Raw genomic sequence first — 27,520 nt, forward strand, 5'->3', positions numbered from 1 at the left:
AGAAGTCCTTAAAAAATGACAGGAAAGCACAACCAAATAGGTGAAGGAATTGAACCAAACCATCGAGGATCTAAAAATGGAGGTAGAAACAATAAAGAAATCACAAAGGTAAACACCCTTGGACATAGAAAACCTAGGAAAGAAGTCAGGAGCCATGGATGCAAGCATCAACAACAGAATACAGGACATAAAAGAGAAAATCTCAGATGCAGAAGATACCATAGAAAGCAACAGTCAAAGAAAATGCAAAATGCAAATAGCTCCTGACCCAAAACATCCAGGAAATCCAGGACACAATGAGAAGACCAAACCTAAGGATTATAGGTATAGAAGAGAGTGAAGATTTCCAACTTAAAGGGCCAGTAAACATCTTCAACAAAATTATAGAAAAAAAACTTCCCTACCCGAAAGAAAGAGATGCCCATGACCATACAAGAAGCCTACAGATCTCCAAATAGATTTGACCAGAAAATAAATTCCTCCCATCACATAATAACTAAAACACCAAATATACCAAACAAAGAAAGAATATTAAAAGCAGTAAGGGAAAAAGGTCAAGTAACATATAAAGGTAGACCTATCAGAATTACACCAGACTTCTCATCTGAGACTATGAAAGCCAGAAGAGCCTGGGCAGATGTCATACAGACTCTAAGGGAACACAAATGCCAACCCAGACTGCTATACCCAGCAAACCTCTCAATTACCATAGATGAAGAAACCAAGGTATTCCATGATGAAAACAAATTTACACAAATCTTTCCACAAATCCAGCACTTCAAAGATAATGAATGGAAAACACCAACAAAAGGAGGGAAACTATACACTAGAAAAAGCAAAAAAATCAGTCTTCTTTCAACAAAACCAAAAGAAGATAACCACACAAATATAAAAATAGCATCAAAAATAACAGGGAGCAACAATCACTATTCCTTAATATCTCTTAACATCAATGGACTCAATTACCCAATAAAAAGACATAGACCAACAGACTGGATATGTAAACAGGACCCAACATTTTGCTGCACACAAGAAATGCATATCAGTGTCAAAGACAAACACTACCTCAAGAACAAGGCTAGAAAACAATTTTCCAAGCAAACAGTTCCAGGAAACAAGCCAGAGTAGCCATTCTAATATCAGATAAAATTGACTTTCAAACAAAAGTCATCAAAAAAGACACGGAAGGACACTTCACACTCATGAAAGGAAAAATCTACCAGGAAGAAATCTCAATTCTGAACATATATGCTTCAAATGCAAGGGCACCCTCATTCATGAAGCTTAAAGCACACACTGCACCTCACACAATAACTGTGGGTGACTTCAACACCCCACTCTCCTCAATGGACAGATCAGGGAAACACAAACTTAACAGAGACTCAATGAAACTAACAGAGGTCTTGGACTAAATGGATTTAACAAATATCTATAGAACATTTCATCCTAGATCAAAAGAATATACCTTCTTTTCAGCACCTCATGGGACCTTCTCCAAAACTGACCATATAATTGGTCACAAAACAGATCTCAACAGATATAAGAAGATGGAACTAATCCCATGTCTCCTATCAGATCACTATGGAATAAGGGTATTCTTCAATAGCAACAAAAACAACAGAAAGGCCACATATACATGGAAGCTGAACAATTCTCTACTCAATGATGCCTTGGTCAAGGAAGAAATAAGGAAAGAAATCAAAGACTTTTTAGAATTTAATGAAAATGAAGGCATAACACACCCAAATTTATGGGACACAATGAAAGCAGTGCTAAGAGGAAAACTCATAGCTCTGAGGGCCTCCAAAAAGAAGCTGGAAAGAGCATACACTAGCAGTTTAACAGCACACCTGAGAGCTTTAGAACAGAAAGAAGCTAATTCACCCAAGAGGAGTAGAAGACAGGAAATCAACAAACTCAGGGCTGAAATCAACCAAGTAAAAACAAAAAGAACTATACAAAGAATCAACAAAACCAGGAGCTGGTTCTTTGAGAAAATCAACAAGATAGATAACCTTTAGCCAGACTAACCAGAGGGCACACAGCCAGCGTCCAAATTAACAAAATTAGAAATGAAAAGGGAAATATAACAACAGAAACTGAGGAAATTCAAAAAATCATCAGATCCTACTACAAAAGCCTATACTCAACGCAACTGGAAAATCTGGATGAAATGGACAATTTCCATGAACAGATACCAAATACCAAAGTTAAATCAGGATCAGATAGACGATCTAAACGGTCCCATAACCCCTAAAGAAATAAAAGCGGTCATTAAAAGTCTCCCAACCAAAAAAAGCACAGGACCAGATAGTTTTAGTGCAGAATTCTATCAGACTTTCAAAGAAGACCTAACACCAATACTCTTCAAACTATTCCACAAAATGGAAATAGAAGGAACACTACCCAACTCATTCTTTGAAGCCACAATTACACTGATACCAAAACTATACAAAGATCCAACAAAGAAAGAGAACTTCAGACCAATTTCCCTGATGAATATCGATGCAAAAATACTCAATAAAATTCAATAAAATTCTTGAACTTAGGAGACAGCAGGTGCTGGTGAGGATGTGGAGAAAGAACAATCCTCCACTGCTGGTGGGATTGCAAGCTGGTACAATCACTCTGAAAATCAGTTTGGCGGTTCCTCAGAAAACTGGCCATGATATTATTGGAGGATCCTGTTATACCACTCCTAGGCATATACCCAGAGGATTCCCCAGCATGTAATAAGGATACATGTTCCACTATGTTCATAGCAGTCCTATTTATAATAGCCAGAAGCTGGAAAGAACACAGATGTCCCTCAACAGATACAGATAATGTGGTATATTTACACAATGGAATATTACTCAGCTATTAAAAACAATGAATTCATGAAATTCTTAGGCAAATAGGTGGAACTAGAAAATATCATCCTAAGTGAGGTAACCCAATCATAAAAGGACACACATGGTATGTACTAACTGATAAGTGGATATTAGCCCAGAAGCTTAGAATACACAGAAGAAGAAAGAACAAAGTAGTGCTTGTTCTCCTTCTTAGGAGGGGGAAAAATACTCACAGAAGGAGATACAGAGACAAAGTGTGGAGCAGAGACTGAGGGAAAGACCATCCAGAGACTGCCCCACGTAGTGATCCATCCCATATACAGTTACAAAACCCAGACACTATTATTGATGTCCATATGTACTTGCTGACTAAAGCCGGATATAGCTGTCACCTGGGAGGCTCTGCTAGTGTATGACAAATACAGAGGGGGACACTCTCAGCAAGACATTGAACTGAGCACAGGGTCCCCAATGGGGGAGCTAGAGAAAGGACCCAAGGAGCTGAAGGGGTTTGCATCGCCACATATATATATACCTTAACCCAAGATCACACCTTGCATTTAATATAGTACCTATTTCATCCCTTGTAAATCTGAATACTCATATTTGCTTTTGTCCTTTAGGAAAATATAATTCTTTTTTCAAGTATAGATCAGATGTGTTATAAAATGTTCCTTATGTAATAAGTGATATTGGGGACCCCTTGTATGGAAGAAATGAGACAGACAAGGGCAAGCCAGGAATGAGCGAAAACTAGGTGTCTTAATGTCAGTGAGGAAACAGACGATATGCTTGATAGAAGTGATGCTCAGCGGGATCTGACTCCACTCAGTACCAGAGCATTGAAGCGGCTTCATAGTAATCCCTGTAGGCTGCTGGAACCAGGAACCCATATAGTACATAAATACATGAGAGATAAGAAAATGGACACAACCAAGGACCTCAGTATCTTCAACAGAAGAACCTGAGAAAGTCTTAGAGTCAGCCTCCTCCTCCTTAACTGAGGCCCAGAACAGTCACAGGCTTGATGACAGATGGAGCTAATTGCCTGTGCAACAAATCCCATGAACAATGTCCTTCTCTCTCTCTCTCTCTCTCTCTCTCTCTCTCTCTCTCTCTCTCTCTCTCTCTCTCTCTCTCTCTCTTGCCTTGCTAGTCGCCAGCACTTACAGAATGAGCTGGGAAGTCCTCGGTGATCCCCAACCCCGCGCTCTCTCAGCTTCATGTCCCACACCATGCCCTTACTCTCTCTCATCTGCAGCACAGCAGGAGTGACCTACCTTCTCCAGGGCACCCTGTTCTAAGTCCCCAGCCTCTGCACAAGCTGTGGTTTCCCTGCCTATCAAACAGCCCTTCATCCTTCAAAGGTCACTCTCTTCAATCTCTTATAGCATTGGTTCTCAACCTTCCTAATACTGCAACCCTTAATACTGTCCCTCATGCTGTGGTGACCCCATTTATAAAATCATTTTGTTACTACTTCAAAACTATAATTTTGCTACTGTTGTGAATTATAATGTAAATTTCTGTTTTCTGATGGTCTCAGGTGACTCAGGGAAAAGGTCACTCAACTCCCAAGGGGGTTGCAACCCCAGGTGAGAACCACTGTCCTAAACAGAACCCCTGCCTTTGAGTTGCTATTTCTATCCCTTTGGGTCAAACTCTTCTCGCAGGAAGACCAACTTTAGTTTATTTAGAGCTGGCAGGTGCTACTTCAAAATCTATGCATGCATCTGGACTTCATTTCCCTTTTGTAAACATTTGATCATAGTCCCAAAAATTACCTCAAAGACCATATATTTCCTAAGTCAGAAGGATACAAACCAATATTTTCCTTATAATGCAGTTAAAAAAAGAACTTAAGTATAAGTCACTCGTTGCATATTAGTAACTTTTTTCATTGAGACTAGATAACTGTCAATCATTAGAGAAGAAAGGTTTGTTTTAGCTAATGGTTCAAGGGCACAGGGTTCAGGGGTTCACATCTTGACAAACAAGCAAGCAAAGGGTACTAGAACTCAGCTGGCCTTCTCCTTTCCCCTTTACTCTGTCCAGGACCCTAGCTCACATGATGGTGCCTCCTGTTTTCCGAGCAAGTCTGTCCCACTCAGTTAACCTTCTCCTGGAACAAGCTCACAGGCACACACACCAACATGTGCTCCACAGAGCCTGGCTACTTCCTCCATGTTGCTTAATTAATTAAAAATTAATCAGTGCTCATTGTAAGGTTTCAGTAGAAAAACATCATATTCATAGTATTTTCCTATATTTTCTATATTTCTATATTCTATCCAGACCAGCATAGCAGAAGGAACAAGTCAAATGAAGTTTTGTATCAGATTGTAAAGCACTATAGTAATTTATCATTAATATAACTGAAATTTTTCTTCATTTTTTTATATTTTTATTTTCTATATTCTTTGTTTACAATCCAAAAGCTTTCCCCTTTCCCAGTTCCCCCTCCCAATATGTCTTATAAGTCCTCTTCTCTCCATCCATTCTCCTATCTTTCCCCTCCTTTTTCTCTGTCCTGGTACTCCCCTACAATGCTGGATCAAGCCTTTCCAGGATTAGGGCCCTCTTCTTCCTTCTTCATGGGAATCATTTGATATGCTAACTGTATCTTCAGTATTCAGAGCTTCAGGGCTAATTAATATCCACTTATCAATGATTAAAGTCAGGGTTTCCCTATATAGCCCAGGCTGACCTCTAACTGATGTTCCTTCTGGCTTTCATAAATATTGGAATATCCTAGCTGACAGTATTTTCAGAAATGTTCTCCTGCCAAACTATATTAAAAAAAAAAAAAAAACAATTTCAACAGAAATCTTCCCCTATATCATCCCTGAATAGCACCAACTAATATGGAAAGAAATCAAAGGGCAAATAAAATATATTAGACACTTACTGTGCCCCAGTGAGGCAGCTAGGCCTGGGGACACACATGGAACTGGAGCCTGGTGGAAAGGAAGTCAATGAACATGATATAATGCAATGGTTCTGTAATGAAAGAACGGACAGCATGGTCTGACGCATGGAGAAAGGAAGGCTTAAAATAGTCTAGAGCTGTCAACTAAGGCTCAAGGAAAGATGACACTTGCTTTAAGACTGAAGGAAGGGAAAGGCTGCATCAGTAGAGAAGAAAGAGGCCATGTCAAATCGCTGGAGTGGCGTGTTCAGGATGAGTTTGCAGTCCAGAGAGGCACAGTTGCATACCCACTCCTGGGAACTGAAAACTCTGTAACAGACCACTCATCTTTGGAATGTAAGCTCTGTTTATATGTCTACCTCCACCTTCTCTCCTCCTTGGCTCACTATTTCTCCCCACTTAGCTCTTCTTTTCCATGTATCAAGAATGGCTGGCCCACTTCTTCTCTCTCAGCCTGCTTCTACAGTGGACTCCCTGTTCGTTCTTCTTCAGTGCAGGCGTATTAAATAATTCTCTTTAAAGGGAAGATCCTGTGAGACACAATCTCACTTTCTAGAATACAGCTTGTTGGACTAAGTTGATCTCAATCCCTCTTAAGTCAAATAGATTCTCTTTCCTGACAATTTGGATTTAAGGCTCAGAAAAAGAAAAAAGAAAAGAAAAGAGATTCTATTGCTTTTGCAGAACCAAGGGACTGAGACAGACCAGGAGACAGCCATGTAATTATTAACTTAAACAGTCAGTCTACAGCCAGAACAATTAAAAAATAAGGAAAGATGAGAATCCATCCTGTGGAGAATGGGAGATTTGCAAGAAAAATAATAGGGAAAGCCCAGCTGCCTAGCACCCTGGCCCCTGTGCAACTCCTGAGAGGCAACTGCACATTCTATAATACTTTGCAAAAGATTTCCTTGTCTTGTTACAATCCCTTCCTTAATGGTTCTCACGTTACTTTTAAGTCTTGTTTTAATTTGCATTTCCCTAATGACTAATGATGTTGAACATTTCTTAAGGTGTTTCTCAGTTATCCGAATTTCTTCAGCTGAAAATTCTTTGTTTAGCTCGATACCCCATTTTTTAATAGGGTTATTTGGTTCTCTGGGGTCTAACTTCTTGAGTTCTTTGTATATATTGGATATTAGCCCTCTGTCGCATGTAGGGTTGGTGAAGATATTTTCCCAATTGGTTAGTTGCCGATTTGTCCCTTTGACAGTGTCTTTTGCCTTACCGAAACTTTGTAATTTTATGAGGTGGCATTTGTCAATTCTTAATCTTAGAGCATAAGCTATTGGTGTTCTGTTCAGGAACTTTTCCCCTGTGCCCATGTCTTCAAGGGTCTTCCCCAGTTTCTTTTCTATTAGTTTCAGTGTGTCTAGTTTTATGTGGAGGTCCTTGATCCACCTGGAGTTGAGCTTAGTATGAGGAGATAAGAATGGATCAATTCACATTCTTCTGCACGCTGACCTCCAATTGAACCAGCATCATTTGTTGAAAAGGCTATCTTTTTTCCACTGGATGTTTTCTGCAACCCTGAGATTTCACCTCACACCAGTCAGAATGGCTAAGGTTAAAAACTCAGGAGACAGCAGGTGTTGGTGAGGATGCAGAGAAAGGGGAACACTCCTCCACTGCTGGTGGGATTGTAAGATGGTACAACCACTCTGGAAATCAGTCTGGCGGTTCCTCAGAAAACTGGGCATGACACTTTCGGAGGACCTTGCTATACCACTCCTGGGCATATACCCAGAGAATTCCCCAGCATGCAATAAAGACACATGCTCCACTATGTTCATAGCAGCCTTATTTATAATAGCCAGAAGCTGGAAAGAACCCAGATGTCCCTCAATGGAGGAATGGATACAGAAAATGTGGTATATTTACACAATGGAATACTACTCAGCAATTAAAAACAATGAATTCATGAAACTTTTAGGCAAATGGTTTGATCTGGAAAATATCATCCTAAGTGAGGTAACCCAATCACAAAAGAATTTACATGGAATGCAATCAGTGATAAGTGGATATTAATTAGCCCAGAAGTTCCGAATACTCAAGACACAATTAGCATATCAAATGATTCCCATGAAGAAGGAAGGAGAGGGCCCTGGTCCTGGAAAGGCTTGATCCAGCATTGTAGGGGGAGTACCAGGACAGAGAAATGAGAGGAGGGTGATCGGGGAATGGGTGGAGAGAAGAGGGCTTATGGTACATATGGGGGGGGGGAGGGAACCGGGAAAGGGGAAAGCATTTGGGAAGTAAACAAATAATATAGAAAATTAAAAAAAAAGTCTTGTTTTAGTCTTAGGTAAAAATTAAAACTTAGGTAAAATTAACTAACACTGAGCATTATTACTAAGAATAATGTTTAATGGCATTATTCAATAGTAATTAAGCCCCTATCACATAAAGAAAGCTGATATGCTGACATCTTAAAATAATTCCACCTAAGGCTGGCACTATAATCAGAGTATTTGCCTAGCATGTGAGAAGCCCAGGGCTCCATCTCCAAGCTACAAACAAAGTAACTCAATCCTCAGTCAATTCAAGCTCCAGTCTACCACTGTAGGCTGTGTGTGTGTGTGTGTGTGTGTGTGTGTGTGTGTGTGTGTGTATGAAGAGAGAGACAGAGACAGACAGAGAGACAGACAGACAGAGACAGAGAGACAGACAGAAAGAGATAGAGAGAGAACACTCCTTTTATCTCTAGGAAGAAGATCTGTTGCCCTGTTGCTCCCTCCTCCATGGTGAAGAGAAAAAGACAAAGTGACAGAGAACCAAGGGCAAATCCTAAAATTCTTGAGTTTCCAGGTAAAGATCATCAGCCTGCCTCCCTTTGGTGGAAGAAAGGTATGAACTTTTTTAAAAAGAAAAGAAATAGAGAGGGGATCTGGGTGTGACAGCACAGTGTTGCCAATCCAGCATATGGGAAACAACATCAGAAGGGTCAGGAGTTTAGGGTCATCTTTAACTATATAATGACATGGAGTCTAGTCTAGACTCATGAGACCCTGTCTCAAAAAAAAAAAATGGGGACTAGGAGGATAAAAAGGCACACTCTTTTATAACTGTCTCTCTACATAACCAATGCCACTTTACAATGACTCAAAAGACTCATCTTTAGCAACAGGGATGGAGTCTGCAAATTCACTTTAAATAAAACAACTCTGGGAGTAAGGCAATCTATTGTCTTGGCTGCAGCTTTCTCTAAACTATTTTTTCCAAATGTAAATGTCTCCATTCTACCAATATATAAGATCTTCAAATTATTTAAATTATGAAGTTTTTAGCCAATGTGAAACAGCCAAAGTCCCTGACTTTTATCACTTCCAGGTCAATCTTTTTTTAAGATATATTTAAGTGTGTGTGTGTGTGTGTGTGTATGTATGTGTGCACGCGCACATGTGTGTAGAGAGTGTATGTGTGTGCATGGGTGTGCAGGTGCCTGTGAAGTCCAGTGTTGGGTCCCCCTCAGACTTAGAGTTACAGGTGGTTGCTAGCCACCTGATGTGGGTGCTGGGTGAAGAACTCTCATCCTCTAAGCGGATAGCATGTGCCCTTAGCTACTGAGCCATCTCTCTAGCTCTTAAGTTAAACTTTTTAATGGTTGTTTCTGCACACCACCACCACCCCTGCCCCATATTCAGTATCTTTTATGGAAGGAATGTGCTCCTAGAAGAATTCAATGTCTTTAGGAATTCATTGCAATTCCACAGGGAAAAAAATGTAATCTCAACATATAGATTGAGCACAACTGGATGCCTACATGTAGAAGCCTGAAACTAGATCCCTACCTCATACCTAAAATGAGACATCAAACTAATCTAAGAGTTAGACACTAAAACCATATCACTATTAGGAGAAAACAAGAAAAAAGTTATGATCTTGGATTGGATGATGGGTTTTTGACTATAATATGAAAAACTCAAGAAAACAATAAGCAAATAAACTGAATATCTTCAAATCTTAAAACTTTCATTAATCAAAGGGCACAATCAAAGAAGTGAAGACAACTCAGTGAAAAAGATAAATACTTATAAGTAACATATTAAAGCCTACATTCCAAATATATAGAGAACTCTTACAACTCATTAATAAAAAGATAAATACTTATAAGTAACATATTAAAGCCTACATTCCAAATATAGAGAGAACTCTTACAACTCATTAATAAAAAGATAAATACTTATAAGTAACATATTAAAGCCTACATTCCAAATAGAGAGAACTCTTACAACTCATTAATAAAAAGATAAATGTGATTGAGAAAGGATCTGACGCTGGGCAGTGGTGGCGCATGCCTGTAATCCCAGCATCCTGGGAGGCAGAGGCAGATGGATTTCTGAGTTCCAGGACAGTCAGGGCTATACAGAGAAACCCTGTCTCAAAAAATAAAAAAATAAAAAATAAATAAAAATAAAAATAAAAACAAATCCAAAAAACCAAAAAGAAAAAAGAAAAAAGAAAAAGGAAAAGGAAAAGAAAGGATTTGAATTCCTTTTCTCCAAAGAAGATATACAAGAGGTAAAAATCAGTATATAGCAACATGATTGATACTGATTATTAGGAAAATAATAAAATAATAATAAAAAGGCTTAGCAAGCATGTGGAGGAATTAGGATTCTTATCCACTGTTCCTCCAGACCTGCAAAATGGGTGGTCCATTCTGAAAAACAGAGGAGTTGGGTGTGGTGGCTATGCCTTTAATCCCAGCAGTCCCGGAGAGAGATGCCAGCTGGTCTACCTAGCAACACCCCATACAACCTAGCTATCTATCTACTCCTAGGCATTATCCTGAAGGCTAGAAACCATGTCCACATAAAGACTATGAAGAGTCTTATATCACTGACAACGGGGGAATCTTCTGACATCTCTTTAACTTGTTTTAATCAATAACTATTTGGTTCTTTTTGGAACCAACTAAACTACGTACAAATGTAACTGGAAAAGGGAACTGTTAATATAAAATTGTAGTAAGTATACATTTTATATGTACATATATATGACTAAAACTTTGCTCCTTGTAATACTTCAGCTTGAAAACACTTGTGTTGAGTTCTGAGGCTTCCCAGTGCATTCCTTCTAAGCTTACTTATGATGTGTGTAGTCTGTAGGTGAACAGCACCAGTATCAGCCAGGGTGAGACTCAGCATGCAGACCTCACATAAACACAGGTTTAATTATACTTAAAACCAATCCACACATGAGAGACTCAAATACACCTACAAAGGAGGCCTGGCTGCTGAAGGTATGTAGCCCACGGACTGTAGCCCACAGACTGTAGCCCACAGGCTGGAGGACAGCTTCTCAAATAGCACCACTCTGAAGCCAAGACAGTCCCAGAGAAGGGCACAGTAAGTGGTCTCCCTCGAGCTTCCCTTTTATGTGGCAAAGTCACTTCCATTATAGAGACATTTAGATCCTCACACAGCCCACTTACAGAAGCTACCATGAACAAGTTTTACTTTGCCATAACAAAATTTGCCCTTGTAACCATTGGTGTTGGTGGGTTGATTTCACTTGCAGATGGCATGAGATTCAGGGAAATGTTTGCAAGGAGTTACCAGATTATAATCACATTTTTTTCCAAGAAAAAAATGTGTTTATATTTCTGAATTAAAAATTGACCATAATAGCATATTAAGAAAAACTGTATTCATGACAAAAATTGAATAGCTGTCCTAGGAAATCTAGGACATATGGTACTAAAACCCATGAGTCATTAGTGACCTGGTTGAGAACAAGGTTGTCTTTGGTCTTTCTCTGGGTATCTAACACCAGAATTCTGGGCACCATAACAAGGCTCCAGATCCTAGCTGGCCCTGAGACCTTAGCATAGCTGACTCCATGATGGAAGCTGCATTCAGGCTGTCAAGCTCACACGGAGACAGCGCCCCTGCCAGAACTAAAGCAAAGGCCCGATCTCTCAAACTCCATGTAATGGGAGTCTCTAAATGGTTAAGCTTGCCTTTGGCTTTTGTAGTTCTGTCTCTGGCTAATTGTTCTTGCTAGAGGAAATATGTCAACTCAGAACATAGTTTTTATACTTACAAGCTTACCCTAAGAAAGGCTCTGTGCTACACTAGGATCCAGAACACCCAGTGTCGTCACCAGCCAGCTAACACACACTTTCTCTTGACCTGTTGACTTAAACTTATATCTGAGCAGTCTTTTCTGGTGAATGACCCCACAACATTTCTGGAGACCCCAGTGAGATTCCAGAGGCTGGATTTCCAGACACAGGGGGTCTCATAGCCCCTTGGAGTAAGGAAGAATGTGGCAGTCAGGGAATTCCTAGGGGTGGGCAGCTTAATACTTCAGAGGGACTGACATTCGGATATATGAATGCATGGTGGCCACCCCTGGTGTTTTCTCTCTCTCTCTCTCTCTCTCTCTCTCTCTCTCTCTCTCTCTCTCTGTGTGTGTGTGTGTGTGTGTGTGTGTGTGTGTGTGTGTATCTCTGTCTGTCAGTTCTGTTTCCCTGTAGTGACTAGTGGCTTTCTCTGGTATGATGCCAGGAGCCATTCTCACGCAGATGAGATAAGTATTGATGCCAGAGAATGCAGCCTGGACAGAATAGATAGATTGATTGATTTACCGATTTATGATTTATTTGTTTTAGTTAGTTAGTTAGTTAGTTAGTTAGTTAGTTAGTTAGTTAGTTACCTCTGCCCAACACTGACCAAGGAGACCTTAAACAAATTCACTAGGTATTTTTTGGAAAGATTAAAGATAGCTGATAGAAAGATTTCCTTTGTCACTCAGCCAGTCCAGATACTAAAAATAAAAATTATAAAGGTTAAAAAAATATAGGTATAATTAGATCTCAGTTTTTGGAGGTAGCTTAAAGGGTATTTAACAATAGAGAACTGGTTAGGAAATGACTTAGTTCAAGTTGTATTTATGTGAAGATATACTATGACCAAGGCAACTCTAATAAAGGAAAACACTTAATTAGAGCTGGCTTATCGCTTCAGACATACAGTCCATTGTCATCATGGTGGGAAGCATGACAGTGTCCATGTAGACAAGGTGCTGATAAAGGAGTTAAGAGTTCTACATCTTGATCCAAAAGCAGCAGAAGGAGACTGTGCACCACACTGGGTGGAGACTGGGCATAGGGAACCTCAAAGGCAGCCCCACAGTGACACACTTCCTCCAACAAGGCTATACCTACTCCAACAAGGCCACACCTCCAAAAAGTGCCACTCTCTATGGGGTAAACCTTCAAACACATGAATCTCCGGAGACCATACCTATACAAACCACCACAGGACAAGACCTTTTGACTAATCTGAAAGACATCTTCTCTAAAGATGAGACAGACTTACAAATATGTAGAAAAATTTAGGTGTCTCACCCTCTGTCAGAAGAAATCAACTCCCCAGGACTGGCCCAACACCAAGTTCCTACAATTATCCAACTAACCAGTTCAGCTACCTCTGTCCAGATTAAACAATAGCCAAGGACCCTGGAAACAAAAGGAGAAAATGCCATCCTTACCGCCCTGCTTGAAGAGACAGGCATCCTGGTGCCCTGCCAGTCACCCTGGAATACACCTCTCCTGTCTATGAAGAAACCTAACACTTCTGCTTCCCATGAGTCTGATTCCTCCATAGAAACAGGTACACACTGTCTCAGATATGAGAATTTACTGAGGTTTCTAAATCCACTCAACCTTTCCAGTTTTTGTCCAGTGACACAATTCCACTTGTCCTACTAGTAAATTCTCATTTCTGAGAATGGTAGGCATTTCATCTTCCCCCAGGCCAGTTCCTGTCCTGCAGCATGTGACCATGATACCCCACATGATGATTATGATAGCTAGTCAAGTAGCAGAGCACAGAGTTCTCCATGCTAATGAGGTATCTAGAGGCCCTAAGGGTTTAGCCAATAAGCTTCCCTTCCCAGACATTTCTTCCTGCAAAAGGTATTTCAATCTCTGGTCCACTATGAGTAAGTTGTATACACCCATTTTCAATGATAATAAATAGTCAGTTTGGACAAGTAAGGACTGTCTCTCTCATCAAGAACAAGCATGGGGGAGGGGAGAGTCTTCATCCTACAGAGCCGTGCAGGCTATAAGTCTCTAGCAGAAGGCCCCTCTGTCCTCCAGACCTGGACACTCACCGTTGAGCTAAACCAGAGTTCCCACCCCCTAGTCCCTAGCTCTGGCCAGCATAGTCCCCTCATTCCTGACTTGACCCCACATGGTTGTAACTGGATGCCCAGGAGTTTGGGAACCCCAGACTCCTCAGCCTCAGCCTGTGATGTTTCTCATGAGGGCTTGGGCCCCCATCATAGACTGCGTTCTGTCACCCCTGCACCCCAATGGTAGAGAGGATGGAATGCAGCCTAGCATCCGCCTGTTTCATCTATCCTAGCAGCATTCACACACCCAGCAGACCCACCTGAGTAAGAGCTATGGTGGCTATTGCTAGTTTAATAATAATAATAATAATAATAATAATAATAATAAACAAGTTAGCCTCGGGTCAAGATTTTATACTCACAGTACCCTCAACATAGCTCAGGCCCTCCGCTGAGGAGCACCAGAACAATGGCTGTCTAATGGCTGTGTAATGCAGCACCAGGCCCTACCCTTCCTTGGTCTACTCTCAGGTCCAGTGTGAGACGCCTACCATGATCAATCATGCTATCTGCTGACTTGCCTGATGAACCAAGCACACGGGAACTGTAGTAGCTACGTTAACCAAAACAACTGGGTTCAAGCCGGGAACCTCAGCCTAGAGCTCCTGACTCAAGATCTCAGAAAGAGGAAAGGAAAGGCCACCGACATGTACAAGCACCGATATGTATACGCACCGACATGAACAAGCACCGACATGTACACGCACCGACATGTACACGCACCGACATGTACAAGCACCGACATGTACAAGCACCGACATGTACATGCACCGACATGAACACGCACCGACATGTACACACGCCATCAGTATGCATAGTTTAACAGCTGGGCATGTCCACGGTATGCTCATCACAGGGAAAGGGACATTAAAAAACTTGACCCTCCTAGAGGCTATTTGGTTTCCCCTACAACTTGCCATCCTCCACTGCCTGGCTACCTAAGTAACACCCTAAGACCAGTGGAGCCTATTGATATTCTGATGACATATCATGATCCAGTGTTGTCTGAGACTCCATGGTAGAGATGAAATGGACAGCTCAAACCCACAGGTTAGTGGAGGGCACTAGAAGAAAAGACCATTCTCTCAGAAACAACTGGCAGGACTCTTGTAACTAACCTTCACCAGGGAACTCATCTCTGGTCCATAAAAAAAAATGTTACTCAGACCAAGGTATATTATACCTAGACTGGACAGGCTAGCAAGAAATGTCTCAGCCAAATGCCAGTGCTCAAGTGAACAGGGCCTTAATCCAGCCAGGAAGAGATCCAAATGAAAGACCAACACTCCAGCAAACTGGGAAAACTGACTTCACCGAGATCTAGCCTGCTGGGGAGGATACTTGCTAGTTTTGAAAGTAAAAGTAAAGATGGAATATGAGGTGCTGGTCTCCAGTCACATTGGCTAATTCCTTCCTTGTGTCTGTCTTCCTCAGTTTTCAGTGCAGGCCTGAGGGTGGTGGGGCATAACCCTATATTCACGACCAAGCGTAAGTCTTAGGAGAAAGTAGAGAAGCAGAGAATGGAAGGGCCCGTGGACCACGGACACCTTCATTCCAATGGCTCCATAGTTTGGGAGACAGTCCATTTGACAGCACTGTCTGCAACTTCATCTCTTACCCAGGATTTAATTTTTTAAAGACAATTCTGTTTCCCTTACTCAAAATATAAAGTAACACGTACAGAACCCATGAGAACCAGACAATCTAGGCTCAGCCACTGCCATTAAGCTGCTCACTTCAAACTCAACAACTTCAGTTATAGTTCAGCAGTAGATTGCTTTAGCCTGTCACGTTTTCAACTTCTGAACTTTTTATATAAGATCTTCAGCAGATGATCATTTCCAATCATTGGCTCAGGGCTGGTGGTGATGCTAAAGTGAACCTGAATGTTATTCTGTCTAGACTGAGATCCAACAATCTGTTTCAAGGGTTCTTAAAAAATAAGCCCAGGATTTATAGGCCCACTGATGAAAAATGGGGCTGCAAAGAGAACAAGTTTCCTGAGCTCCTGTTGCCAACTAGCACAATGGAGAACCACAGTGACTAAGAACAGGAGCCTCAAGAACAGTGATGCAATAGCTGTGGGCTTTGGAATCAGACCAACCTGGACTCTAATTTCTATTCTAGAGCCAGTCTGTTGCTAAGCACATGCAAAATCCTTAATGCCTGTGTGCCTCAATCAGTCTTGTCAGTAAGCGGGGGTCAGGCAAACCTGCCTCCCCAAAAGGTAGACTGAAAGAATGAATGGGATAAATCTGGAGACATACTTAACTCTGGGTCTTTATCAGGAAATATTAACTCTGCCCATGTTGAGATTCATTCTCAACATCAATGAGCTATTTCCTCTACAGGCAGAGATATCTGGAGTGAGAAAATGGCATCAGATATCCTAAAACAATCTGAGGAGTACATGATATCCCTTTCCTGAGTGTAGTGGAAGGTGTCATGGTAGAAGTGACACTGAAGCCAATGGACAGAGTTTCTGTGATGAGCATACACCCTTTATGACGTGCTGTGACTGACTTCTATGTAACCTCAACAACACTACAAATACTATAAACCCCATTTTATAAGTCAAAACTGTTTTACTGATGACACTGATGCCCAAGTTGTAGCTGATGTAGGCTTCACAGAAGGGGAAAATATCATTCCAGTATGAAGCAGGGAAGAACGGGGTACTTGCATTAGACAGCAAGCAAGAAGCAAACACAACTTTTGGCTTTTATTGGAAAATACAGGCAGAATGAAAAGCTAGGGTAAAAGAGAATGGAAAAATATGGAGACTATACATTTGTGTGTGTGTGCAATGAGGAAATATTTTGGTGTGTATGTGTTTACACACATAATAAATATTGATTGTTTACCTACTAAGAATGACCCCCCAACAAAACATTTTACAAATGTCGTTTCTCTAATAGTCCCAACAATGCTGCAGCCTAGGCATTGGCAGCTCCATTTCACAAATAAGGCCCAAAGCAGTCACATCCTCAGTGGATGCTCCTAGTGGGGTTCTTCCCAATTCTGACAGAGACAGGGCCCTTTCCCCTATGAGAGCACTGCAATTAATCCTCCCCTGTAACAGGAAGGGAAGTCAAATAAAGAATAAATGACAAATAAAATGGAGATATGGAATTATCTAGAAATAACATAGGGACCTGGAGTGTGGAGACAAACTTCACTGTGAACATGAAAAGGACAGTGGCAGAGAATAAACGTACAAGTGACCCTCCAATCCATGTCCTTCTGATGACCAGGAAAGTAAAGCAGTGACTATCCTGGTCACATCCCTGCCGCCTCACCTTCAAACCCAATCTGAGTCTCGTCACTCCAATAGCAAAAACTAGTTTAGGCATTTACATGTCTCATGTATCAAGACAAAAACAAAACAAAACAAAACAAAACAAAACTGGCATCGTTCTCCCGTCTATTATCTGCATTAAAAGCCAATCACTCAAGAGAATAAAACTAAGTCTCCTTATCCAATAAATGACATTATGCCTTACATACCAACATTTCTTTAAAAATATGCCTTAAATACATATCCTGTCAAAGCAAAGGACACATGCTGAGCCCTAATGTGCTCTGCCAAATCCTATATCATTATTAAGGTTCATTGTGATCAAGAGAGCATACACAGTTTGATAAAATGGAGTATGTTATCAGTATGTGTTAGGCTGCTTTATAGCTAATATTCTAGATAAAGCTAAATAAAACAATACAGTATTAATTTATATGCAGATATTTCCTTTGAAATCCAAGGACCAAGTGAGCAGTTACTGCAGTCCGTGATTTGCTGAAATCAGGAGTTTTACTATTCAGGTAATGATTCAAAAAAGACAAAATATTTTTGCATTAAAATCTTGGATTCTACGATCAACCCCATTCAATGACAAACTTTGATGTTTCAAGTGGGAAAAACAGTGGTGTGTCAGAGTACACAGAGATGAACTGAATACATAAAGATAACAGGTTGAGCATTGTGGCTCATGCCCCGCCTCCCAGGGCAGGTGGGGGGTGGGCGGTGCTTGCATGTGTGAGCTAAAGCAAAACTGAAGGCACACACATCCCAATTCACAGCCCCTAACTGCATAAAGATTCGTGGCTTGTGGCTCTTAATCTACCGGACTTCATTTCATTCCAAATGCAAAGACAGATGGCTGTGTTAGAACTCCCTATCCACCTGCACACACTCAGACCCAGGCAAACCCTGAAAAATTTAAAAGTCCTTTTCTATGAAGTCACACTTGCTACACTGTACCAGTGTTCAGCTCAGGAGATAACTCCCTCAAGAAATGGAGCAGAAAAGAAACAATCTCTTTTGCCTGCTGGTCAATGAAGTCTACCTGTAACAACTGTAACTTCTTCATTCACCTTTTCTTCAAACCTTAATGCTTCTTTATCCACCCAAGCCAGATGTCTTCACAGTCCCACTAGCCCAGCTGCTTATTATAACAATTACTGAAAACCCACCTTTCTCCCACCTTCAGTTCCAACAGTGCATTTGGTTTTTTTCTCTTTAAGAGAAAAACTGTTTACTAAGACTCCATATCCCACCACCACCACCACCAAGCAGTTCAGTGAACTGTCACATTAAAATCCTCTAACCCCAGGGAATCTTCTGTTAATTGCTACTGTTCCCCTTCCCCCAAAGGATTACACCTTATGTGGATGTTGCAGTGGAAAGTGCGGCATGGAGAAAGAAGAACAAACACACAATGGATGTAAATGGTTACACACCCAACATTTTCAGAAGTCACTGCTAATCATTTGCACCTGTGCCTTTAATAATCAGCCACACAATTAGCAAGGCAAAATCTGCAGGATCAGTCGGAAGAACCTAAGTAAGGATGCCCCAATCACAACCATCCCCAAATCAGAGAAGAAAGGAAAGGGGACTTGGTCTATGACAAAAAGAAACTTTTACATGTCAATTCCACCAAATCTAGAGAGCATTAGAGCTGCCTGCCAGTGTTCAACATCTTCATCTTCTAACAGTAGAAGTAAAAGCTGGGTGTGGTGGTTCACAATTATAATCTCAGCACTCTGAGGCAGAAGGATATCCACGAGTTTGCTGTCAGCCTGGACTCCATATTGCATTGCAGGCCAACCTAGGCTACAAGTGTATAAGATCCTATCTCAAAAAAACAAGGTGGGGGGTTGGGGGGGGCAGAGTCAAGATCTCGTGTGTATGTGTGTGTGTGTGTGTGTGTGTGTGTGTGTGTGTGTCCAGACACACAGACATACACTCCTGTATTTCCAGGTATTAAAATTCACCTTCTGTAACCATTTTCAACACAATAAGAAAAATCACCCTAATTGAGGAAGCTAATCTCACTGCCCCCAGTGAGAAGGCAGGACCATGGACATTACACTACCTCATCACTTATCCCATGAAAGTGAAAGGCAAATTTAGAGCTTCAGGAAGAATACCTGGGGGTGGAGGAAGGGCACTGCTTTGCATCAGTGGAACACACACATTAGGACAACACAAGAAATAAGATCTCTGCTTCCTTCAATCTATCCTCAGCAATCATTGTCGCTGTGAGTGGATGTATCCATACCCTGGAACGCACCCTCGATTGCCATAGGCAGAAAGGGACTCCCTATGAACAGCATCTGGACCACACCTTAATTGGCCATAGGAGATGCTGACAAAGGCTGGGAAGAAATAGGTCTAATTTAGATAAGAGGATAGCACAAAGAATCAAATATGCCCCCTTTTTAATTAAACAAGAAGGACCCTAAAATGACTATTGTGTGCAATGGAGTTCTCCTCAGACCATCCACTGCAACATACTGCTCATTCTATGGGCTAGATAGTAAGATTTTGTGGTCCAGCTGCTGACAGCCTTTTAAAACCCTTAAAATGTTGTATAAATCATCTTTGTAGTAGGTAAATATGCTTTGGGGGCTAAAACAGTACTGAAATATCAGAAAATACTCCCCACCTGCTAAAAAAAAGTCCTAGGTCCAACACATATGGGATGAAGACTGGAAACTGTCTGTATCGATTTCTTTTCTTTCTTTCTTTCTAAGATCACTTGCTTACTGAAGAACCTACTGAGGAGCCCTCCAAAAATGCCACCCACAGTTCATCTATCGCTTCTACTATTTACCTTGCTAGGGGAGAATAGGGAGTGTTTGGTAGTCATCCAGTCCTTCCACTTGTAGCAGGAAAGAACAAAAATGCAGCACAACACTAAACTCAGAAGAGATGTAAAAGCCTTTGAAAGGACAGACCCTTGCCTTCCTGCACCGTGCTCCCTAGTCCGGCTCCAGCCCTAGCATCTGCAGCCCTTCTCTAAGCGGCTCCCATGGAAATCCTTTATTCCAATAAGGCTCTTGGACATGACCCCGGTTATTCCCACCCTTCCATATCCACCCTTCCCACCGTCCCAGTGGTCCTTACCTGATAATGTCGTCGTTGTGTCCCAGGAAGAATTTTTGGCTGTGCTCTCGGGTGTTGTACACCACCCCTACCCCAGCTACAAAGTAGACCACCTCCTTGCCGGCGGTGTAGTACAGGTTGTTGCGGCACTGGTGACCCCGGTACCCGTACACCCACTCCAGCCGGAGCTGGCATCTGGGAGCTGTCCGATCCGCCATGATAAGCCGACACCGCGCGACCCCCGCGTGCCCCGCGCGCCGGCTCTGTTCTCTTCAAGGCTCGAGCTGCGACGGACCTGCAGGGGCTCAGGGTCCAGCGCCGGGCGCCAATTTCCGCGGCGACGCACAGACACAGCCCAGTACGCCAGCCGCCACCATCATCTGCTGCTGCGGGAGAGGAGCCGCCGACGCCGGTGCGCAGCAGCCAGACCCCGCTGGGCTCCCCGATTACTTCCCTCGGGGTCAAGCGGGCTTCCGGGGTGCCAGCACCCGCGCGCACGCCTCACTGCACCTGTGGGCTCTGGGTGGCGGGAGAGGTTCTCCCCGGGGTCACCCCGCCTTTAAAATCAGAGATCTGCATACCCAGACATGGATTACCAGTTCGCCAAGTTTGAGGAACGCGGAGGGGGGCTTCGCAGCAGGCGGCGGGATTTATTCTGTGACAGGTCTGACGGGCAGCCGGTTTCTCCAGCTTACCGCTTTACCATCACCGTCCTTGAATCCAAAACTGACAGTCTATATCTAGGATGCGAGAACGAAGAAGAGAAAGAGATTTTGCATGTCACCTAGTACTAGAAAACAATTACCAAACCAAACCCAAGTTGTGGGGTTTCTGTTTGTTTGTTTTTGTTTTTTTAACTGTCCACATTTCTCCTTCCATATCCAACTTAATTATAGAAAATACGCCCTAAACACTACTGGCCGGTAGATGCTAATCTAATTTGAAATAACACTTGCTGTTTCCTCCATAAAGCCAGGATGAAAACGCAATGGGCATTTTTTAGATATTCCAATTAGCTGTCAAATATATGTTTAAAAGCCAAACCCTCTATGAGCCTTCTCTTCACAAATTAAAAAAAAAAAAAAAAAAACTTAGCCACTCTCCCCGAATCAGAGTGTCTCTCCCCAATTGCAAGTGTCCTGATTTTTTTTCTGAGTAGGAGGACACCCGGCACCAGGGCAACTAGAGAACAGCTAGTTGTAGCTACCTACAAATGTTCCCGATCAGAAATAATAATAAAAATAATAAAATAACAGCAACAATAATAAAGTGTCAAAAAATCATGCTCCTCTCCCCACGAAGATTTGAGCTACCTATGAGACCCAAGAGCTCGGATCTTGCCTTTAGCTTGGCGGGAGGAGAACGGGAGGCGGGAGGCGGGGTCTCCGGTAGAGCTCGGGTGTCAGCGACACTCCAAGCTCAGCCGGGCGCCTGCCTTAGCGGTTTTGGGGGTTGGTAGCCCCAGGGACACCTGGCTCAGGCTCTATGGTTCCAGAGGATTCCTGCACTCCCACCCGGACCAGCCTCGCACGTAGCATCCCTGCTCTCTCCGCCTCTAACCTCTGCTGCCCGCTTTGCGTCCAGGATCCCGCTCCAGCCACAGAAATCCCCAGCCTGCCCTCCCTCCCACTCCGCGCGCTCCCGGGTAAGGCTTCGTCACAGGGGCGCCGGGAACCAGCCGGGAACCAGCCGGGAACCAGCCGGGAACCAGCCGGGAACCAGCCGGGAACCAGCTCTTCTTCCTTCCCTGGCTCCGGGGGCGGGGCCAGCGCGGGGACCAGTTACTAGGCGAAATTGCGGCGCTAGGAAACGCAGACGCCCGCGTTGGCTGAAACCTCCCCACCCTCTGCCCGCTTATTCCCTATGCATCTTGGGAATCGTAGTTCTCTTGAAACCAGCAGCGGAGGCGAGCGCCCGGAGTGTACCACAAGTCCCAGAATGCCATGCATCCACAAGGCCCTGGTACCCATGCCTTGAGAGCCTGCATTTCTCCTGTTGGACTCAGCAGCTCACCCAGGATGGCCTTGGTGTTCGGTAGTGACCCAGGCCCGCGGCCTGCGCGGCTGTGCAGAAAGCAGAGAAGATGACGTGAAGAAAATTCAGGGGCTTTCCTCAGGGCTGTCTCTTGCGCCAGCCCCTGAGGATTGCTGTAGCCCATCTCTTTCCTTGTTGCGGCACTTGACTCAGGCGGTTTCCTACTTCACTTTCTCCCGTTATTCCAAAAGATTCTGATTTATCCAAGTGCAGTGTTACGAAGTTTAAGAAAAATACAGTGGTATGTGGTCACTGTCATGTGAAGGTAAATAAGCGCCTTCCTGTGACCTGCCTTGTGCCCATGCAATAAACAAGTAATTTTGACCTTAAAAAAACAGAAGGCAGCGGCCATTCTAAAACTACCTGAAATAAACTAATTTGTTTGTTCTGATTTTCAGGTTATAGCCACAGACAACATTTAGGAACAGATTTTAAAATCCACTTGACTAAGAGGCATCGAAAGATTGATACTTTTGACCCTTCTGTGCTCAAAAAGATGTTTCTTTATGTGGAGATTTAATAAGATGCTGTCATGGTAGAAAAGGCAATGCTATAGATTAGAAGCACCAAAGTTTGGATGAGCAGTTGCCTACAATGATGAAGAGAATTTGAATACACTTCATATTTTCTGAGAAAACAGAATCAAATTCAAGGGGTCTTTTTTTTTTCAAGGTAATAAGGACTCTACTAAAAATTAAAACATGGCTTAAAGGGGTTTGAAAATGTCTTGGTCTGCTTTCTATTCCTATAATCATTTATGAAGAATATACATTTGTTTTGTTTGCTTAGTTGGTTGGTTGATGATTCTAGAGGCAAGGAAGACCATGGAACTCACCTGATGACGATGACCCTTACTGCATCCTGTGCATGAAGCTACCATTTATCTGTATTATTTTCCATGATAATCTTCAATTTTGACTTGTTTTTCTATATATTTCTTTAATTATATCAGAGATATTTCCATGTAAATCTTCAATTTTATTAGAAAATGTTTATAATTCCACTTTATTTCTCTCCCCCACCCCCCCCCCCAGACAGGGTTTCCCTGTGTAGCCCTGGCTGTCCTGGAACTCACTCTGTAGACAAGGCTGGCCTCGAACTCAGAAATCCGCCTGCCTGTGCCTGCCAAGTGCTGGGACTACAGGTGTGCACCACCACGACCGGCCTATAATTCCACTTTCAATCAACTTAGAAGTATTTTTATGCCTACCATTTTATCTGTATAATTTACCACGAAATAGTCAATTTTTAAAGTATTTTTCTATATATTTCTTGAATTTTATCAGAAATATATTCCTTGGGGCTGGGAGGAGGGGTTGGTGTTTTTGGGGGAGGGGGGAACCAGGAAAGGTTTTAGCATTTGAAATGTAAATGAAGATTATATTCAATTTAAAAAAGTTTTAAAAAAAGAAATATTTTCCTTGTAGATCTTCAATTTTATCAGAAAATGTTTATAATTCCACTTTCAATCAACTTAGAAATGTTTTTATGCCTACCATTTTATCTGTGTAATTTTTCATGATCTTCAATTTTAGCATGTTATTCTATATTTTCTACAATATTATCAAAAATATTTTCCATGTAAATCTTAAATTCTATCATAAAATGTTTCTGCTTCGTTTTTCAATTAATTTAGCAATGTTTTATGTCTATCATTTTACTCTTTCATTTTCCATGAAAATTGTCAATTTTAACAAAATTTTTCAATTTTGTCAGAAGTATTTTCCATGTAAATCTTCATATTTATCATAAAATGTTTTTACTTTTTCTTTTTTTTCATTTGAAACCATGAGGCAAAATATATTTTTCATTTTTTAAATCAGTGTTTAAAGTAATGTTTTAATATTGGTATCAGTATAGATCAGTAGAAATCAGAAAGGGGATAGGCCTCATACAATCCCATAGACACCAAAGAATCACTCAATTTCTTTTGAGCAGAGAAGTGAAATCATTTTACACATTTTTGAAAGGATGCCTCAGAGTTAAAGAGTTACTGTGAGGGAGAAGATCAGAAGTTTAATGGCCAAAGTGACTTAAGCAACACACATGAGAGACTTTGGCTTAGATGAGATATCATCCAAAATGTTGACAAAGCAGAGAAGTGACCTCCTGTTGGAGCTTATTCAAGGTGGGTCTAATAAGGATTATATTATATTATAATATAATTATATTATATTATCAATATGAAAGAGAGAACAGAGCTGTAGATGGCACTGAGAATTTTGTTATGAATAATAGATGGGTAGGAAGCCATGATGTAAGTGGGACTGTAAGTACAGGTACTGTTCTGGATTAGCATTAGAGGAAGGCCAGGAAATTATGTTTTACACATGTTAATTTGAGAGATCGCAAAGAAAGTTGAAAATAAACTTACTGGTATTTATTTTGGCTATTTTAAGACTGCCTATATACCTTACCATATTTTTTTTCTATATTTTTTGTTTACATTCTAAAAGTCTTCCCCTTTCGAGTCCCCACCCCCTATATGTCCCATAAGTCCTCTCCATCCATTCTCCTATCTTTCCCCCTCCCTTTTCTCTGTCCTGGTACTCCCCTATAATGCTGGATCAAGCCTTTCCAGGATTAGGGCCCTCTACTTCCTTCTTCATGGGAATCATTTGATATTCTAATTGTATCTTCAGTGTTCAGAGCTTCAGGGCTAATTAATATCCACTTATCAATGATTGCATTCCATGTGTATTCTTTTGTGATTGCGTTACCTCGCTTAGGATGATATTTTCCAGTTCCATCTATTTGCCTAAAAAATTAATGAATTCATTGTTTTTAATTGCTGAATAGTACTCCGTTGTGTATATATACCACATTTTCTGTATCCATTCCTCCATTGAGGGATATCTGGGTTCTTTCCAGCTTCTGGCTATTATAAATAAGGCTACTGTGAACATAGTGGAGCATGTGTCCTTATTACATGCCGGGGAATCCTCTGGGTATATGCCCAGGAGAGGTATAGCAGGGTCCTCCGGAAGTGCCATGCCCAGTTTTCTGAGGAACCTCCAGACTGATTTCCATAGTGGTTGTACCATCTTACAATCCCACCAGCAGTGGAGGAGTGTTCCTCTTTCTCCACATCCTCGCCAACACCTGCTGTCTCCTGAGTTTTTAACCTTAGCCATTCTGACTGGTGTGAGGTGAAATCTCAGGGTTGTTTTGATCTGCATTTCCCTAATGGCTAATGATGTTGAGCATTTCTTAAGGTGTTTTTCGGCCATCCGAATTTCTTCAGGTGAAAATTCTTTGTTTAGGTCTGTACCCCATTTTTTAATAGGGTTATTTGGTTCCCTGGGGTCTAACTTCTTGAGTTCTTTGTATATACTGGATATTAGCCCTCTATCGGATTTAGGGTTGGGGAAGATCTTTTCACAATTTGTTGGTTGCCGTTTTGTCCTTTTGACGGTGTCCTTTGCCTTACAGAAACTTTGTAATTTTATGAGATGCCATTTGTCAATTCTTGATCTTAGAGCATAAGCTATTGGTGTTCTGTTCAGGAACTTTCCCCCTGTGCCTATGTCCTCAAGGGTTTACCCCGGTTTCTTTTCTATTTGTTTCAGTGTGCCTGGTTTTATGTGGAGGTCCTTGATCCACTTGGAGTTGAGCTTAGTACAAGGAGATAAGAATGAATCAATTCACATTCTCCCGCATGCTGACCTCCAGTTGAGCCAGCACCATTTGTTGAAAAAGCTATCTTTTTCCACTGGATGTTTTCAGCTCCTTTGTCGAAGATCAAGTGTGGATTCATTTCTGGGTCTTCAATTCTATTCCATTGGTACACCTGCCTGTCCTTGTGCCAATACCATGCAGTTTTTTAACACTATTACTCTGTAGTATTGCTTGAGGTCTGGGATACTAATACCCCCAGAAGTTCTTTTATTGTTGAGAATAGTTTTAGCTATCCTGGGGTTTTTGTTATTCCAGATAAATTTGAGAATTGCTTTTTCCAACTCTGTGAAGAACTGAGTTGGAATTTTGATGGGTATTGCATTGAATCTGTATATTGCTTTTGGCAAGATGGCCATTTTAACTATATTAATCCTGCCAATCCACGAGCATGGCAGCTTTTTCCATTTTCTGAGGTCTTCTTCAATTTCTGTCTTCAGAGACCTGAAGTTCTTGTCGTAAAGATGTTTCACTTGTTTGGTTAGAGTCACACCAAGATACTTTATATTGTTTGTGGCTATTGTGAAGGGTGTCATTTCCCTAACTTCTTTCTCAGCCTGCTTATCCTTTGATTATAGGAAGGCAACTGATTTGCTTGAGTTGATTTTATAACCTGCCACTTTGCTGAAGTTGTTTATCAGCTGTAGGAGTTCTCTGGTGGAGTTTTTTGGGTCACTTAAGTATACTTTCATGTCATCTGCAAATAGTGATAATTTTACTTCTTCCTTTCCAATTTGTATCCCTTTGACCTCCTTATGTTGTCTAATTGCTCTAGCTAGAACTTCAAGTATAATATTGAAAAGAAAGGGCAGCCTTGTGTAGTCCCTGATTTTAGTGGGATTGCTTCAAGTTTCTCTCCGTTTAGTTTGATGTTGGCTACCGGTTTGCTGTATATTGCTTTAATTATGTTTAGGTATGGGCCTTGAATTCCTGTTCTTTCCAAGACTTTTAGCATGAAAGAATGCTGAATTTTGTCAAATGCTTTTCCAACATCTAATGAAATGATCATATGGTTTTTTTCTTTGAATTTGTTTATGTAGTGGATTGCATTGATGGATTTCCTTATATTGAACCATCCCTGCATCCCTGGGATGAAGCCCACTTGATCGTGGTGGATGATCATTTGATGTGTTCTTGGATTTGGTTGGCAAGAAATTTATTGAATATTTTTGCATCGATATTCATAAGGGAAATTGGCCTGAAGTTCTCTTTCTTTGTTCGATCTTTGTTTGGTTTTGGTATCAGTGTGATTGTGGCTTCATAGAACGAGTTGGGTAGTGTTCCTTCTATTTCTATTTTATGGGATAGTTTGAAGAGTATTGGTGTTAGGTCTTCCTTGAAGGTCTGATAGAATTCTGCACTGAAGCCATCTGGTCCCGTGCTTTTTTTGGTTGGGAGACTTTCTATGACCCCTTTTATTTCTTTAGGGGTTATGGGACTGTTTAGATGATCTGTATAATCCTGATTTAATGTTGGTGTTTGGTATCTGTCTAGGAAATTGTCCATTTCCTC

General features: G+C 41.5%; 1 protein-coding gene across 1 annotated transcript in view; it reads right to left on the reverse strand.

Moving 5' to 3' along the window:
* Eml6 (EMAP like 6) overlaps positions 1-22,119 on the reverse strand; it is a 325,012-nt gene extending 302,893 nt beyond the window's left edge. Inside the window, exons 1-2 of the mRNA XM_052198122.1 lie at positions 21,860-22,119; positions 20,321-21,039 (exon numbers count right to left, since the gene is read on the reverse strand). Of these exons, the coding sequence (XP_052054082.1) occupies positions 20,321-20,517 (197 nt within the window). The 5' untranslated portion in view covers positions 20,518-21,039; positions 21,860-22,119. The remainder of the gene's footprint in view (positions 1-20,320; positions 21,040-21,859) is intronic.
* Positions 22,120-27,520: the final 5,401 nt, after the last annotated feature.

This window comes from Apodemus sylvaticus, chromosome 11 (genome assembly GCF_947179515.1).
Source record: "Apodemus sylvaticus chromosome 11, mApoSyl1.1, whole genome shotgun sequence".
Taxonomy (NCBI): domain Eukaryota; kingdom Metazoa; phylum Chordata; class Mammalia; order Rodentia; family Muridae; genus Apodemus; species Apodemus sylvaticus.